The sequence below is a fragment of the Erythrolamprus reginae genome, chromosome 1, assembly GCF_031021105.1.
Source record: "Erythrolamprus reginae isolate rEryReg1 chromosome 1, rEryReg1.hap1, whole genome shotgun sequence".
NCBI lineage: Eukaryota > Metazoa > Chordata > Lepidosauria > Squamata > Dipsadidae > Erythrolamprus > Erythrolamprus reginae.
Window position 1 is genome coordinate 82,729,029 of NC_091950.1, and position 18,571 is coordinate 82,747,599.

Here is an 18,571-nt window from a genome sequence, read left to right on the forward strand (position 1 = left end):
TCATTTTACCCAGCATTATGCAGTCAAGAATAAAAATAAAAAGTATATGCATTTATTTAATTTAGTTCATTGCATTACTCTGTGTGTTCTTACTTTGTTACAGCTGTTTCAGCTAAAACACTAGTAACTTTATTACTACATTGTGCTTCCAATATCTTTGCTTTATATAATTTGATGAATATTCTACAGCAAGTATAATGAGAGAATTGCGTTCTCATAAAAGCTAATGTTTGACTTCCCAATAAGTCTAATCTGAAACCCTCAGAGATGCAAAATTATAGGTAAGTCCACAACTTTGAATGGTTGGATGATGTGATTGAGAGTGAGTAACTTCTTGGCTTCAGGCAAGTGAGAAGATATCAGGAGATTCAAAGCGGAGTAATATTGACATTCTGATGATATGCACACAGCCGAAGGTGGCGCAGTGGGTAGAGTGTGGTACTGCAGGCAGTGTTCCCTCTAATTTTTGGGGGGGGTGAGCGGAAAAGTATAGTGTCTGAGCGGCAGTCCCTTCCGGACTGGGCGGCACAGAAATATTAAATAAATAAATAAATAAATAAATAAATAAAAACAAACAAACAAACAAACAAACAAACAAACAAATAAAAAACCCACCCTGTTTTGCCTCAGAGAATTTCAAAATAAAATACTGTACTGTGTGTCTATCACAGTGAGCTCATAATAGGGCAACTCTATCAATATCAAAATGCCACTTAAATAGTTGAGCTAGTTTCAAACTAGATTTTGATTTTCTTTCTCTCTTCCTTACTCCCATTCTTTTTCTTTCTCTTTTCCTTCCTCTCTTTTTTCTATCTGTTTCTCTCTCTTCCTCTCTTCCTCTCTCTCTCCTTCCCTCTCACTCTTTCCCTCTCGGCTTCTGGGCAGGTTTGGAAAACTCTGAGTTGATGATGATTTTTAAGTGAGCGATTGCTCACTGCTCAGCTTAGAGGGAACTATGACTGCAGGCCACTAAAGCTGACTGCTAGATCTGCAGGTTAGCGGTTCAGATTTCATCACTGGGTCAAGGTTGACTCAGCCTTCCATCCTTCCGAGGTGGGTAAAATGAGGACCCGGATTGTGAGGGCAATGTTCTGGCTCTGTTAAAAAGTGCTATTGCTAATATGTTGTAAGCCGCCCTGAGTCTAAGGAGAAGGGCGGCATAAAAAATCGAATAAATAATAATAAAGTAATAATAAAATTTTTCTATGTGAAATCTCCAGAAAAAGCATGGTTCCCTTGAATACCTGCTTACTGTCAATAAAGGAATATAGCAATTGATATTTCATTGGTATTGATATACAGTGATCCCCCGCTCGTTGCGAGGGTTCCGTTCCAGGACCCCCCGCAACGAGCGGGTTTTCGCGAAGTAGCGCTGCGGAAGTAAAAACACCATCTGCGCATGTGCAGATGGTGTTTTTACTCCCACAGCGCTAGCGAGGAGCCGAAGATTGGGGGCGGCGCGGCTGTTTGCCGCCGGCATGGGGGGCTTCCTAGCAGCCCCCCAAACCCGGGTTGGGGGTCCGGGGGGCGCTGGCTCTCGGCGCTTTCGAGCTGAGTCCGGGAGCGAATTCGCTTCCGGACTCAGCTCAAAAGCGCCGATAGCCAGCGCCAACGAACGGCTTGTCCATGCTGGCTCTCGGCGCTTTCGAGCTGAGTCCTGGAGCGAATTCGCTTCAGGACTATGCTCGAAAGCGGCGAGAATGAACGGCGTGGGCGGGCGAAGGGCGGGCGGCAGCGAGGAGTTTGCGTGGGCAGTGGGGAAACTCCTCGCTGACGCCAGCAAGAGGGGGAAGACCCGGGGAAGCCGCCCAGCAGCTGATCTCCCGGTTGCCATCTACGCATGCGTGCCCATAGAAAAAACGGGCACGCATGCGTAGATGGTATTTTGACTTCCGGGTTGAAAAATTGCGAAGTACCCTGTTTGCAATGGTTGGGGACGCAATAAACGGGGGATCACTGTACTGGCATTGTCTTATCGCATAAGCTCTCCTCAGCCAAGGAAGATAATTGGGAAGAGGTGTCCCAAGAATCATGAACCTTAGCTGTGGTTTCATTTGAACAACCAGCAGACTCTGATGCAGACCAAATGTTCCTTCACCTAATTTTTGAGAGCACTGCCTTCTGAAGACAGAGGACCAGAAGATAGAGATACAGTGGTACCTCTACTTACGAACTTACCGTAATTCATTCCGTGACAAGGTTCTTAAGTAGAAAAGTTTGTAAGAGGAAGCAATTTTTCCCATAGAAATCAATGTAAAATCAAATAATGCGTGTGATTGGGGAAACCACAGGGAGGGTGGAGGCCCTGTTTCCTCCCAGGAGATTCCTAGAGAGGCTCCACAAAGGCTTCTCCCTGCCTTTTCCGGCCCTGTTTCATCCCAGGAGATTACTAGGGAGGCCCCACAAAGGCTTCTCCCCACCTTTTCCGGCCCTGTTTCCTCCCAGGAGATTCCTAGAGAGGCCCCACGGAGGCTTCTCCCTGCCTTTTCCAGTTACAGTTTCAGAGGCTCAGGTTTGTAAGTGGAAAATGGCTCTTGAGAAGAGGCAAAAAAATCTTGAATACCCGGTTCTTAGCTAGAAAAGTTTGTAAATAGAGGCCTTTGTAGATAGAGGTACCATTGTATATAGAAAGGCTTTGACTTTGGTAAGAGACAGAGCTACTAACCAGAAGATGTTATATGCATGGGCTCAACAGCATCACAATGTAATAACACTGATCAGACGGGCCCTCTATGGTTTTCTATGCCTAGCATGTGTAGCTACAATTTTTTTTCTTATAATTTATTTTATTTTATTTATGTATTTATTTGTCAAACATGTATAGGATAGTAATAAATAATAATAATAATAATTTATTAGATTTGTATGCCGCCCCTCTCCGAAGACTCGGGGTGGCTCACAACAATAATAAAAACAATATTATAGTAGAACAAATCTAATATTAAAAAATATATAAAACCCTATCATTATTTAAAAAACCAAACAACACATTCATACCAAACATAAAACAAAGTATAAAAGAGCCTGGGGGAAAGGTGTCTCAACTCCCCCATGCCTGGTGGTATAAGTGAGTCTTGAGTAGTTTAGGAAAGACAGGGAGGGTGAGGGCAATTCTAATCTCCATGGGGAGTTGATTCCAGAGGGCTGGGGCTGCCACAGAGAAGGCTCTTCCCCTGGGGCCCGCCAAATGACCCAGAGAAGGCCAACTCTGTGGGACCTTATCAGTCGCTGGGATTCGTGCGGTAGCAGGCGGTTCCGGAGGTACTCTGGTCCAATGCCATGTAGGGCTTTAAAGGTCATAACCAACACTTTGAATTGTGTCCGGAAACTGATCGGCAGCCAATGCAGTAGTAATTTGTATAAACGTAAGTAAAAAGTAACAATAAAAGAGGACAATAGGACAGTAGGACAGGGACGGAAGGCACAGTGGTGCACTAATGCACGTCCCTTACAGACCTCTTAGAAATGGGGAGAAGTCAACTGTAGACAGTCTAAGGTTAAAAGTTTTTGGGGTTTGGGGAAGAAACCACACAGTCAAATAGTGCATTCCAGGCATTGATCACTCTATTGCTGAAGTCGTATTTTCTGTAGTCGAGTTTGGAGCAGTTTCTCAGCTTCTTTTTTGAACGTGTATCACCTGTTCTTTCTAATGTAATGCGTCTTGTGAGTCTGCTTGAATACAGGCTTAATTCAGATTAAATTTATGAGCACAAGATTAGTTTGATCGATTTATTAGGGCAATAATGTAGATATGAACAATTGTTCCCCTTCCACTGCATTCAGAATATTAAATCCTTTCAGTCCACCTTCCTACCTACTGATTTGGGTAATTGGTTTTATCAACATTACCAGCTGATATTTCTGTTGAGCATCTGCATTAACAGGTTTATAAACTGCCCCGCTTTATCACTCCCAGGAAATCTTACAAAAGTAGAACAGATTAAAAGTTAAACAAGCATCACTTCACATTATTTGTACACTAAAATTATAACACTCTTAGGGTCTGGATAAGCCATTTTGGTGTGGAAATCCCATAAACAGGATACTCTATCTCCACTGAAATATATGTTTCTTAGCAATTATAACACATTTCCCAAAACAAATTTGTAACCATTCCAGATGTTGCTCATATAATCATGTAAAAATGGAATACAAGTAGGCCTCAGCTTATCACCACAACAAAATCTTGGTCACTGAGCAAAGAAAAACATTGTGTAATCACTTTGCTCAATAACCACAATCTTGGCACTCCTGCCCTTAAGCAATCTTGTGGCTAGTTAAACAGACAAAGTCTGAAATAAGGATCGTGGGGGTAGCTCATGGGGGTGGGAAAGGCACTAGAAGGCCTGGTGCAGGTTACTGGGCTCCCAGCGCATAGAAATCTGCTACAGCATTGGAGGCCTTGACTGCCCATCATCTGCCATCAGGCTGGGTTGTTTCAGCCATTTATAGGGCCCACCAACTCAAGCAAATTACTGCACTTTTTTTTCTGCAGCTACTGACAGGCATAACCAACTTATTGCCTTCCTATCCAGGCCGCCTCAGTCTTTTCTGCAACGGACATCTTTCTTGTGATCATTCTGAAGGGTTATTCTCCAAATCTTGGAATTTGAAGAAAGAATTTTCCAGATGGATGGACGGACAGACAGAATTCTCTATTGGCCAAGTGTGATTGGAGACACAAGTAATTTGTCTTTGGTGCATATGCTCTCAGTGGACATAAAAGAAAATATACATTTGTCAAGAATCACGAGGTACAACACTTAATGATTTTCATGGGGTACAAATAAGCAATCACGAACCAATCAATATTAATATAAATCGTAAGGATACAAGAAAACAAGTTACAGTCATACAGTCATAAGTGGAAGGAGATGGGTGATAGGAATCTTTTTGACAGGTCCTCAATGGAAGGCGCGTTAGCAGTAATTGTTTGATCCTAAGAATATCACACCCTCTTGTGAATATACCCATTCCTCTATGAATAATCACAACAGCAAAAAAACCCCTGCCTGCTGTCATTGTCTACTGATAGGTCTTAGCCACTTCAGCTTCTGTATTTTTAAGGGGCAAGCATAAGCGTACCATCATGCCTACTGTCCCTGTCCGATTGTCCAAATTTACCTATACAGTGATACCTCGTCTTATGAACTTAATTCGTTCCGTGACCAGGTTCGTAAGATGAAAAGTTCGTAAGACGAAGCAATTTTCTCCAGAAGAATCAATGTAAAAGCAAATAATGCATTGAACCGCATCCCAAAAGTCACCCCTTTTGCCTTGAGCCACTGGGAATCCCCGCCTCCGGACTTCCATTGCCAGCCGAAGCGCGGGGATTCCCCTGAGGCTCCCCTCGCTGGGAAACCCCACCTCTGGACTTCTGTTGCCAGTCGAAGCACTGGGATTCTCCTAAGGCTCCCCTCGCTGGGACACCCCACCTCCAGACTTCCATTGCCAGCCAAAGGGGAATCCCTGCATTTTGGCTGACAACAGAAGTCCAGAGGCGGGGCATCCCAGCGATGGTGGCTCGGGTTCGTAAGGTGAAAATAGTTCGGAAGAATAGGCAAAAAAATCTTAAGCACCAGGTTCGTATCACAAAAAATTCATATGAAGAGGGGTTCATAAGATGAGGTATCACTGTATCTATTTGCTTCTTTTTATGTTTATACCATACCTATTATCTTGTACATGTTTTGACAAATAAATAAATAAATAAATAAAATAAGAGGGAGCAGGATGAAAAATACATCTAGTTCATCCTCTCTAGCCGGATCTCTAAATTCTGAAATCAATTGGGAATCTACAGTCAGCTTCTAGCAAATCCTGATTTCTGTAAAGCAGAATTAAAAATACCATTATGGGCAACTTTTTATACATAGTGAAGTTAGTTATCATTTTTCTATTATGTTCCTCTGCTGAATGCTCTATTTTCAGAAATCTCAAACATAAAATTATTTAAAATCCCCGATCAACTATAAATGGTAGTTGCCTGCCGTATGCAATCTCTAGTAGGTATTGATATTACAGTATACATGTAGAGCTCACAAAACACAATGTACTGCACTCAGGAGGCCCTAAGAAAAGAGAACAAAAAGTCCTTAAGGTTAAAAGAAAACCGAGGATCAGTGTGCTGTTTCTTACGAAGCCCAAAGACGTTGTTTTATAGTTTGTTTCACACTTCTTCCAAGTTTGGATAGCTGCCCACAATGCCTTTGGAAATCTGAAAAGGCAATTAATCTGAGTTCCAAACCTAGAACAAACTGTAATGCCTGATGCACAGCAAATTAAAGGTGAATAAGAAATGGCAATAGGACAGAGTAGCAAATGCCCACTAGAGCAGGGGTCTCCAAACTTGGCAACTTTAAGAGTCATGGACTTCAACTCCCAGAACTCCTCAGTCAGCTTTGCCAGCTATGTCAGCTCCAGCATGCATGCACACCCTAGCCAACTGATTTTCAGCCTTGGACGGAAGGCCGTTTCGCCTTCCGGAGGCTTCAGGGAAGCTTCCCTGAAGCCCCAGAGTGCAAAACAATGGCCAACGGGGAAACCGTAAATTCGGAAAAACAGACTTCTGGTTTCCCAGTTCTGCTGTTTTTCGCACTCCCGGGCTTCAGGAAGCTTCCCTGAAGGCTCTGGAATGGAAAAAAAAGCACCCAAGAGGAAAACCGGAAGTTTGGAAAAACTGACTTCTAGTTTCCCAGTTGTGCTGTTTTTTGCACTCCGGATGATTCAGGGAAGCTTCCTAAAGCCCCAAAGTAAGAAAAACTGCTCAGTTTGTAAAATGGACTTCTGGTTTGCCCATTGTGCTGTTTTTCGCACTCCGGGGATTCAGGAAGCTTCCCTGAAGGCTCCGGAAAGTGCAAAAAAATGCACAACAGGCAAACCAGAAGTCAATTTTTCTGAATTTCTGATTTGCCCATTTGGCCACTTTTTCACCATCCCAGGCTTCTGAGAGGCCTGTGTACATGATCAGGGACGGGAAACATTGTGCACATGCACAGGGGCAGCAGTGGGGGGTTGACATGCGTGGTAGGGAGGGAATGGGTGTGGGCATGTGCTAGTACACACACAACCCCCTTTTAGCAAGTGAACCAGAAAAAGGTTCACACTCACTGGACCAGAGGGATATTTAGTTTGGATTAACAGCTATCTCTTTAAGAGATTGCATTATGTGGAATGTAGTGGGAAATTGCCATCTGGGTAATGTAGTCCATGACATGTGACCACATCTGTGTTTTCTTATTGGCTATCGAGCTATACCTCTGCTCAGTAATGGGCAGGCAAAATTTTTACTGCCACGGTGTGGGTGTGGTTTATTTTGTGGGTGTGGCTTAAGGGTCATGTGACTGGGTAGGAGTGGCTTGCCAGTTATGTGACCAGGTGGAAGTGAACTCTTAAGTCCTTGACTTACAATTAATGATGGGTGAACCCAACGGTGTTCGGGTTCGGCGAATTCGGACAAACTTCACACAAAGTTCAGCCGAACCTGAACCGAACGGTCCGTGGCATCAAAGCTCCGCCTCTGGAATCCCATCGTTTTTTATTTTTACGGATTTTTTATTTTCATTTATTTTTATTTTTACGAAAAAGGCCGCAGCAGCGCCGCAAGCAAAAGGAGGTCCTTTCACGTGAAAATACTGACCTTCAAAATTTTCATGTTCTAATTTTCCCAATTGCTTATCCGCAGGTGAGGTCTTTTCCTGTCATTTTGGTTAAAAATTCAAAGCTCTTCTTATCTGCAGAAGGGCTTATACATGGGTAAAGTATATGGGTGTACTTTTAAAAAGTATTACTATATGTGCATTCATTTCAAACGAATGTCTGAAATATGTTTGCTTTCTACATATGAAGTGTCTTTTTATCAAGAATAATCAAAATTACTTAGTGTGATTAAGGTCTTTTCATTACAATATATTTTTGTCTGGTTCTCTATTTGGGGGGAGGCTTCTTTTTATATACTAATACATGGAGAGAGGGAGAAAGAGATGGGGAGAAAGATGGCTGAACTTAAAATAAGACAGTTTTGTTCTAGAATTACAAAAGAGGTATTTCACATGTTATATTCTCGAGCTTTGTTTATCTCCTAGAAACCTGTCATGGAAAAAACTAACCATGCTGAATTCCTGATCACTGATATCTCCTTTTTCCCTTGGCAGTAGTCAGATGTCTTAGGCCTGAAGCTTCATTTTTATTCTAAGAAGTGCACAAAAGGATCTGAAGGCTTCAGTAATAACCAGGATACCCTGAGGATGAAAGTCAGTACAGTGGTACCTCTACTTAAGAATGCATCTACTTAAGAATTTTTCTAGATAAGAACCAGGTGTTCAAGATTTTTTTGCCTCTTCTCAAGAACCATTTTCTATTTAAGAACGCGAGCTGGGAAAAATATCCCAGGAAATTTGAGAACTTGGCACAAAGGCCCGGCCAGTTTCCTGCCATTCCACCTTTAATCCCGGCCATCTGGGCTACCAGAGGAGCCTTTTGGTGGCGCTTAAGGAGGCTTTGGCAGTCCAGAGTGAACGAAGCATTTTCCTTTCTCTGGATAGGGAATAAACCTCTGCCAGCGCCCGGAGAAAAAAAACGCTCCCTTCGCTCTGGGCAGCCGAGGAGTCACCATGGCAAAGGAAAGGCGCTGGGTACAAAGCGAGCGAGCGAGAGGAGAGGGGAGCCCTTCAGCATGGGAAGGAAGAGGCAGCAGGTAGTAGTAGCAGCAGCCAGTATATGGGAGGCAGTGTATGGGAGGCAGCCTCGCATCGGGTGTATTGGAGGCACATGCTCCTCCAAGCCGCTCAGTCCCCCTTTTTTTTTTAAGCCTTAAAGTTTTGGATTTTTTTTATTCCCCTCACCTCACCTTCTTCCTTCAGCAGTGACTGTCCTCCTCCTCTTCTTCCTCCTCCTCTTCCCACCCAAATTCCGAGCTTTTATTTCTTTCCTAATTGGTTTCCACGCATTATTTGCTTTTACATTGATTACTATGGGAAAATTTGCTTCTACTTAAGAACGTTTCTACTTAATATCCTGGTCACGGAACGAATTAAATTCTTAAGTAGAGGTACCACTGTATATGTTTCATAGACATGTTTGTCCATGTATCTTCATCAAATCATTGGCTGATTTAATGAAAAGGTGTTATTGGCACACACGCACATACACATACAAAATAAAATAAAAGTACTACCAACATTTGTCAGTAACTGCCAGTTTCTACCCTGCCAGGGCATAATACAAGATGGAAAAACAAATTGCATCCAGAATCATTATTGTCCCTTTATGTTCATTTGAACACTATTATTATTCCCTGTGACGTCACTTTCCATTTTCCCCGTGCAGTCTATTTTTGGTTTAAATGGATCTCAAGGTAATCAAGCAACCTAAAATTCTGCAGAACTCTTTTCATTAATTCAAATTTAAATTGTTGTTTTCTTCTTTCTGTTTGACTCTGAGCACATTGCTTTTGTCAGAAACTCAGGTGTTTCTCAGTCTCTGTGGCCCTTGGGATAATTTTTTCAATCTGTAAATTGTGGGAAATGACCAAAAATGATGCAAAATACGAGTAGATATGCTAAGCATTAAAGATGCTTAAAACAGCTAGTTTGAAAATAAAACTGTTCTCAGAGCCCAGGGATGCAAACATAAGAACATAAGAAGAGCCATGCTGAATCAGGCCAAAACCCATCGAGTCCTGCATTTGGTGTCACACAGTGGACCACCAATTGTCCATGGGGATCTTGAGCAGAAAGAGAAGGCAAGACCCTCCCTTTCCCCTGACCCCCAACAAATGGTACCCAAGGGAATCCTGCCTGCCTCAACCAACACAGAGGTGGCACATGGACATCCATTTCAATAACCACCAATACACTTGGCATCCATGAATCTATCTACTCCTGCCTTGAAGCTATCAAGCTTGACAGCTGTCATGACCTCTTCTGGAAGTGAATTCCATAAACCAACAACCCTCTGGGTGAAGAAATATTTCCCTTTTTTTGTCCTCGCTTTCTTACCTATGAGCTTTAGGGTGTGGCCCCTTGTCCTAGTATCGTGTGATAGAGAAAATAATTTTTCTCTATCCACCTTTTCTTTCCCATGCATGATTTTATACACTTTGATCAAGTCACCCTTTAAACACCATCTTTCAAGGCTGAAGAGACCAAGGCCTTGCAACCTGGTTTGATAAGGGAGATGCTCCTTTTCCTTGATCATACTTATTGCCCTTTTTTGCACCTTTTCCAGTACTATTATATCCTTCTTGAGATGCGGTGACCAGAACTGTACACAGTACTCCAAGTGTGGTCTCACCATCGATTTGTACAGAGGCAATATAACGCTTGCTGACTTATTTTCAATTCCCTTCCTAATCATGCCAAGCATGGAATTTGCTTTTTTACTGTTGCTGCGCATTGGGTTGACATCTTCATTGAGCTGTCCACCAAAACCCCAAGATCCCTTTCTTGGGTTGTCTCAGAAAGTTTGGTCCCCATCAGGTATAATTGAGGTTCTTTGCCCCGATGTGCATAACTTTGCACTTCTTTAGGTTAAAATGCATTTGCCACTTTCTTGCCCACTCACTCAATTTTGAGAGATCCTTCTGGAGCTCCCGACAATCAGTGTCACTTTTCATTACCCGGAACAATTTAGTGTCAGAACATGCTTCAAACATTCAGCACATGCTTCTCTAGACACACTACATACAATATACCACCCCCCAGTAGAAACGTATTTTCAATACTCAGCATAAAACATTTTAAAACCTATACCATTCCTACGATCAGCAAAGGATGGATAGGGCAATGGAAGATCTACTCCTGCCCTCAGAAAGGTTGTTTAATTCTAGCCTGGGCTTCAAACTGTAATTTGATAAAAGAATGTTTTGAATTTATTTTCCATCTTAACACTTAACTCTTAACAGAGTATAGAGACCTAACCTGATCAGAATTCGCTTTCTGTTTTTCTTGAACAAGATCAGCACTTAGCTTCGCATCACATGCTACGTCCAAACAAATAAACCCATGTATAATTCATATGGTTCATCAATAACTTACTTTATATCTCTGGGCCCGCCTTCTGCCACACGAATCCCAGCGACCGGTTAGGTCCCACAGAGTTGGCCTTCTCCGGGTCCCATCGACTAAGCAATGTCGTTTGGCGGGACCCAGGAGAAGAGCCTTCTCTGTGGCGGCCCCGACCCTCTGGAACCAGCTCCCCCCAGATATCAGAGTTGCCCCCACCCTCCTTGCCTTTCGCAAACTCCTTAAAACCCACCTCTGTCGTCAGGCATGGGGGAATTGAAATTTCTCTTCCCCCTAGGCTTATAGAATTTATACATGGTATGCTTGTATGTATGAGTGGTTTTTTAAATTGGGGTTTTTTAGATTGTTTTTAATGTTAGATTTGTTTACATTGTCTTTTTATATTGTTGTTAGCCGCCCCGAGTCTTCGGAGAGGGGCGGCATACAAATCTAATAAATAATAATAATAATAATAATAATAATAATAATAATAATATATAATAATGCTGCACCCACAGACTATTAAATCCTATCTTAATTTGGACTTAATTTATGCCTTCTTGGTTTATATATAGCCATTTCCCAATTGTATATGGTCAGAGAAAAAATGTCCATGTTCAGAATAAAAATTTATCCTAACCCTATTTGTTAATTGTTTTTATAAATTAATCCCTTTCTACATTCACTGTACCCTATTTGTCCTCTTCAGTTTATTTTGCTTCAGCATAAAACCAAACAAAATAAGCAATGAACAGTACAGATTACAGTATAGAGAAAGAGAAAGAAACTAAAATAATATATAACATATAGGAATTTGTACAGATACTCTCCCTCTCTCTCTCTCTCTCTCTCTGTCTCTCTCCCTCCCTCCCTCTCTCTCTGTATGTCTCATACACACACACTTAATTCAATAAATAGGAGCTATATTTCATTATAACATCCACAGATAATCTATATCGCTACAGTGTGCAGTTTGCTTATAATGTGCTAATAACATCAGCTCTGTATACATGTTTATAGATGCTATTCTATAATAATATACAAAGTTGAAGTTCTCTCAGACTACTCAATTTTCTCCATTCAAAATTGGTGTGCAGTCTGGGGTGGTTTTCTGGTTTTTTTCCTTTTGGACTCACTGCTCCTATTTGAATAAGAGATGGCAGCGGGGATCAAGAGGGTCTTTGCACAGATCTATCTAGTATGTGAGCTGTGCCCCTTTGTGTATAGCTGGCCACTTGACTATTTGTTGTAAGAACAGACTGCTGCTGTATGTAAGTCAGTCAATAATTCTTTACATAACTTAAAATCAATTCACATTGTGAAGTCTCTTAGTGCAGAGTAGGGGAGACAGCAACTGGGCAAAGTGGTACAAAAGCTCAATGAACAAAGCTCACATCCATTCATGTGGAACTGCAGAATGGATTTTACATACCCAGCCTCAAAATGGCTCACAGTCTTAGAAGGATGGGTCCTCTGTATCTACAATTACTGTTTATGCCATAAATATCGCTATCTGTTTCTATTCTGCAATAATTTCATTTGCATTGAACCCTTTACTTTCTATGATGGATTTCCTTTGATTTGCATTTTATTCTTCATTTTGTATTTTGTATTTAATTATTAATTTGCTCCAGCTCAAGTCTTTATAAATTATTGATTTGTTGCTCGTTCTGTAGGAAACTATTTTAGTTATTTGATTCTGTTTGAATTACGTCTATCAATAAAAATTGTTTACCTGGAAGAGACTGATACTTGGATTTAATTCCCCCAAATTCATTTTCAGCCATTGTTACTTTGGTAGAGAGATTGCAGAGAGGCCTTAAACCTGAATGCCCTCCTGAGAGGTGAGGTAACACACACGCCTCAGATGACCCAATTATCATCTATCATATAATTAGCAAACATTGTCTATACAGTATTACCTCTACTTAAGAATGCCTCTACTTAAACTTTTCTAGATAAGAACCGGGTGTTCAAGATTATTTTGCCTCTACTTAAGAACCATTTTCTACTTAAGAACCCGAGCCTGGAAAAATTTTCCAGGAAATTTGAGAGCAGAATGAAGGCCCAGCCAGTTTCCTGCCATTCCCCCTTTAATCCCGGCCACCTCAGCTTTTCTGGGCTGCCAGAGGAGCCTTTCAGTTGCGCTTAAGGAGGCTTTGGCAGTCCAGAGCAAACAAAGCATTTTCCTTTCTCTGGGCACTTGGAGCAGGAATAAACCTCTGCCAGCGCTCAGAGAAAAGAAACGCTCCCTTTGCTCTGGGCAGCCCAGAGTGAACAGAGCGTTTTCTTTTCTCTGGGCGCTGCCTCAGAGGCCCCCCCCCTTTTTTTTTAAGCCTTAAAGTTTTGGATTTTTTTTATTCCCCTCACCTCACCTTCTTCCTTCAGCAGCGACTGTCCTCCTCCTCTTCTTCCTCCTCCTCCCACCCAAATTCCGAGCTTTTATTTCTTTCCTAATGGGTTTGCACACATTGTTTGCTTTTACATTGATTCCTATGGGAAAAATTGCTTCTACTTAAGAACATTTCTACATAAGAACCTGGTCACAGAACGAATTAAGCTCTTAAGTAGAGGTACCACTGTACTTGCGTTTAAAGATAGGAAATCAAGTTAAAAGCACAACAAATTTTGTCTTATTTCAGACAGTTCTAAGGAATACATGGATGTCTAGGGAAATTGTCAATCATCCAGGCCATGGTTGTCCCAAAGGTGCTTTGCCAAAAGGCAACAGAAGTGAAGAAGCTTCTTGGAGGAGAAGTAAAAGGTTTTTAAAGAAAGGAAAAAAGAAAAAAAAGAAAGCTCAGGAAAAGCACCTTTGGAAGAATACATGGCATTACAATTTCTATGCATAACATCCTATGGCCACAATGGCGATCCTATGGTACAGGTTCCATAATTGACACACGGAACCATATAGGTGGGAATGCGAACTCAGGTCCGGCGTGCATGCGTGTGCCAGCCAACTTATTTTGGGGCCTTCTGGGACCTCTGGGAGTTGGAAGACAACCTGTTTTCAGCCTCTGGAGGGGGTGGGGAAGATGGCATGCCCTTTTTTTTGCTCTTCCCAGGCTTCAGAGCCTTTCTTGGAGCCTGGGGAGGTCAGAAATGGCCCGGTTCCCAACTTGAATGGCTCTGAAGCCTGGGGAGAATGAAAAACGGGCATGCCATCATGTCCTGGGAGTGGGGGGTACGAGCACATGCACAGGGGAGCATGGAATTATGGGTGTGGCCACACACACGCCCCCCCCCGTCATGCGAACCAAAAAAAGTTCCCCATTAGTGTCCTATGAATACAAAATGCTACACAATCACCCAGTTATTGTTAACAATTCAATCCAATAATTCTCTCTCTTCTTTTTCCTTTTTAAATTTTGGCATTCATAGTATTACAGAGTTGGAAAAATGATTAATTAAGGTGCTTTTCAAAAGGCAACTGGACTTTTTTTTCCCCTTGAAGACATTTCACTTCTTATCCAAGGAGCTTCTTCAGTTCTTCAGTCAAAACTGAATAAGTTTCTTGGATGAAAAGTAAAATGTCTTCAAAAAACAAAGTACAGTTGCCTTTTGAAAAAGCACATTTGGAATAACCAAGATCTGGATGACTGAGAATCTCCTTAGAGATTCATTGCAGGGTTATATGTTCATCAGCAAAGTTAGTCCACATTGCAGTTTGCAAATTTCTATCTATGTTGCAAACTAAATTCTTTCATTATATTTTTATATCTTATGTATCAAGGAATAATGCTCAGCAATTATCTTTTATAAAATACCAGTGAACCTCATGTAAATTTAACTTAGGTTCAGTTCAGACCAGAAACCAGAAGAGCTCTTCACTCCTCCACTAGAAACAAAATACCCTACGAAAATAGACTAACAATCCTGGGTCTAGAAAGCTTAGAAATACGACGCCTAAAACACAATCTAAATATTGGCCACAAGATCATATGCTGCAACGTCCTACCTGTCAATGACTACTTCAGCTTCAACCGCAACAACACAAGAGCACGCAATAGATTCAAACTTAATATTAACTGCTACAAAGTTGACTGTAAAAAATAGGACTTTAACAATCGAGTTGTCGAAGCATGGAACTTCCTTCCTTCCTTATTTATTTATTTATTAGATTTGTATGCCGCCCTTCTCCGTAGACTGACATTACCAGACTCAATAGTGTCAACCCCTAACCCCCAACATTTCTCCCTTAGACTATCCACAATTGACCTCTCCAGGTCCCTAAGAGGTCAGTAAGGGGCGTATATAAGTGTACTAGTGTGCCTTTCGTCCCTTGTCCAATTGTCTTTCCTTTATCTCATATATCATATATATTTTCTTCCTTTCATATATCTTCTGCTCTATTTTATATTTTTCTTTATATATATTATCTCATCTCTATTCTCTTTTATATGTATTGTGTATTGGACAAAATAAATAAATAAATAATAAATAAATAAATACAAGCCATAGGAGGTCATAAGATATGTACAAGTAGAAAAATAAAGGTGGAAGCATCACAAAGCAGAAACATTTCTTGGAAACAGAGATAACACTATATGGGATCCAGAGTATGACAACATAATAAACATATCTAATAGGTTAAAAAAATCACAGACAAATAAAAATAAATTATGATAATATAGTAATATAACTAGGATCTCTTAAGACTCACAAATCAGAGGTGAAATGCTCCCAGTTCATTCATGCCGGTCGGAGAGCTGGTCACAAAGGCAGCGTGAGGCTCCACCCACCCACCCATCCAGACACCGCCATTTGGGTCCTTTTACTCTCTGCACACGGACAGAATGCTTTGCGCATGCGCAGAGGGTAAAAGAGCTCAAATGGCGGCATCCAGGCAGGTGGATGGAACATCGTGCTGCCTTCACAACCGGCTCTCCGACGACCGACAAGCACAATCAAACTGGGAGCATTTCACCTCTGTGACAAATGTATTTCCATAATCCTTAAAGCAGTGGGGGTCAGGACCCCTTTGGGGGTCGAGTGACCGTTTCACAGGGATCATCTAAGACCATGGGAAAAGACAAATTTCCCATGGTGTTAGGAACTAAAGCTTCTAATCTGGCACCTTGGAACATATTTTTACAATCCGGCCAATCAGGCGTTTACAGTGGGAGTGTCCCTCTGATCTTCCTGCCAATCAGCTTATAGCTCTGTTGGGAGAATTGGCACTAGACTTATGGTTGGGGGTCATCACAATATGAGGAACTGTATTAAGGGATCATGGCATTAGAAAGATTGAGAACCACTGCCTTAAAGCAACAATCTTTTAGTCTAATAAGGAAGCACTGGATGTGAAGAGAGAATTACAATTGCAGTTGCCTGAGCTTCAGAGATGCCTAGAAAACAGGAGTTTAGCTATAAATTCCAGGCATCTTCAAAATGTATACAGGTGGGGAGCTTTTTTAAAAGCATTTCTAGCCATTTAGTTTAAAAATTAAACAGTATTGTATAAAGAACTTCTCTATACTAATAGCCTCTGTTAGGTTAAATGATCAAACCATTTGTTATGATCAAACCATTTGTTATCTAAGACAACAACCAACTAATCAATAAGCAGTGATTCTCACTAAACTTGGTATAGTAATTTTAGTATCAAAAAATCATACTTTAAAAGTTATATATTAAAATATCAAACTTTTCTACATCCAACTGAAAAAAAGTATAACCCACAACAACCTTTTTTTGCTTATGTTTGCTGTGAGACATTCAACAAAATCCTCAAATATTTCTCTTTTAATTAGTTCCTCAATCCATAGTACAATGAATACCTGGGATTTCTTCCATTATATTTACTTTCTAATAAAAAAAAGATTAAATAATATCTTTAAACATGAACACCACAGAATTTCTCAGATTTATATCTCACATCTCTGGCACACAAGAAGATTGGACTGGGGATTACAGTATAGCTTAAAACCTCAAATAGATTTTTCAGGGACTTTTATATAATTCGCACAAATAGAAAAACACACACAGATCATTTCTGCAGAAAGGTGGCAATCTTGAACCCATGATCAATAGAGTTGGCTTCAACCCAGAGGAGAACTATTTGTCTCTGTCTACAGCAAGTGATCATTATAATATGGGATGCTGCAGAGGCATCTATCATTATGCAGCTGGTCTGCCACTAGAAAACTTTTCTAGTGTTGTAGATGCATAGAATGTAAACAAAGAGCAGAAGTAGTGCATTGATAGGGAACCCATATGGGAAACTAGACTTCTGAATAAAGTTTTCTAAATGAACATGGGCAAGCCCTTATCTCTCTTCTACTATCCAGAAAGTTCAAAGTATGTGGTCAATTTTTAAGGTTACAATCCAGCATTAAGTTCAACTAAGTAATTAATTAATGATGATGATGATGATAACGACAACAACAACAGCAGAGTTGGAAGGGACCAACTCCTGCTTAGGCAGGAAACCCTACACTACTTCAGACAAATAGTTATCCAACATCTTCTTAAAAACTTCCAGTGTTGGAGCATTCACAACTTCTGGAGGCAAGCTGTTCCACTGATCAATTGATCTAACTGTCAGGAAATTTATCCTTAGTTCTAAGTTGCTTCTTTCCTTGTTTAGTTTCCACCCACTGCTTTTTGTGCTATCCTCAGGTACTTTGGACAATAGGTTGACTCTTTCTTCTTTGTGACAACCCCTGAGATATTGGAACACTGCTATCATGTCATCCCTGGTCCTTCCTTTGCCTTTCTTTGAAATAGGCCAGCTGGGCAGAAGATAGCAATCTCTGATGACCCAAAGCATCGGAGCATTTTTACCATCTAGGAAGAAACATAATATTGAACGGTGATGATCGTAAATCTACTATATGATCTTCCTTCTAAGCTATGTAGACCCATAACCCTTGGAACAGTTTTAAGTCCTGTATAAACATGACCACTTCAGAGGAAGGGGGGGGGGACCCCACCCTGCAACTGTGTTTACTTACCGAGCAGAGAACCTATTAAGATGACAATCTGCATCACGGTAGTAAAATGTCGATAGGTTTGTTCTTCCCTATATGCCTCGTATTCTGACGTCCCGACCGCGTGGGCGGTGCGGTTGATTCCCACGATCGGAGCCCCGGATGCGTTCAGGGAGTTTCTGGCAGCCTGGAAGGGACCGCGCTCGCTCGCGTTGGCTGAAGAAGCCCAGCTCGCATTGTAGCCCATGGCGGGGTGGGGTGGTCCTCCTCGCCTCCCCTCTTTACTCGGTAGTCCCCTCCGCGCGAAGCCAGCGCTCTTTCGCCGCACAGAGCGTGCAATTAACACCCCGCTTTCCTAAGCGCCGCCGTTTTCCCATTGTGTTTCCCATTGTGTTTGTCTGGAGTGGACCTTGGAGAGGCCGTCTGACGTTTCAAGATCTGCATCTCTCCAAAGAGGGACACACACACATCGTGGCAAAATAACGGGAGAGGGGGCGGGGGGAAAGCTGACTGCATCTGGCGCTCCGTTGTCCCATATTTCTTCCCCCCCCCCCACCTCGTTTCAATGCCACTGCGCACCCGTCCCCTTTCGGCGCGCTTGCACCGCCAAAAGCGCAAACGAAGCCCAGCCAT

At 41.7% G+C, this 18,571-nt stretch overlaps 1 protein-coding gene across 1 annotated transcript in view; it reads right to left on the reverse strand.

Annotated features, from left to right (window-relative positions):
* The window catches only part of GPR176 (G protein-coupled receptor 176), a 30,615-nt gene extending 12,430 nt beyond the window's left edge, over positions 1 to 18,185 (reverse strand). The window contains exon 1 of the mRNA XM_070734201.1: positions 17,963 to 18,185. Within this exon, the coding sequence (XP_070590302.1) occupies positions 17,963 to 18,185 (223 nt within the window). The remainder of the gene's footprint in view (positions 1 to 17,962) is intronic.
* Between the last annotated feature and the right edge of the window lie 386 nt (positions 18,186 to 18,571).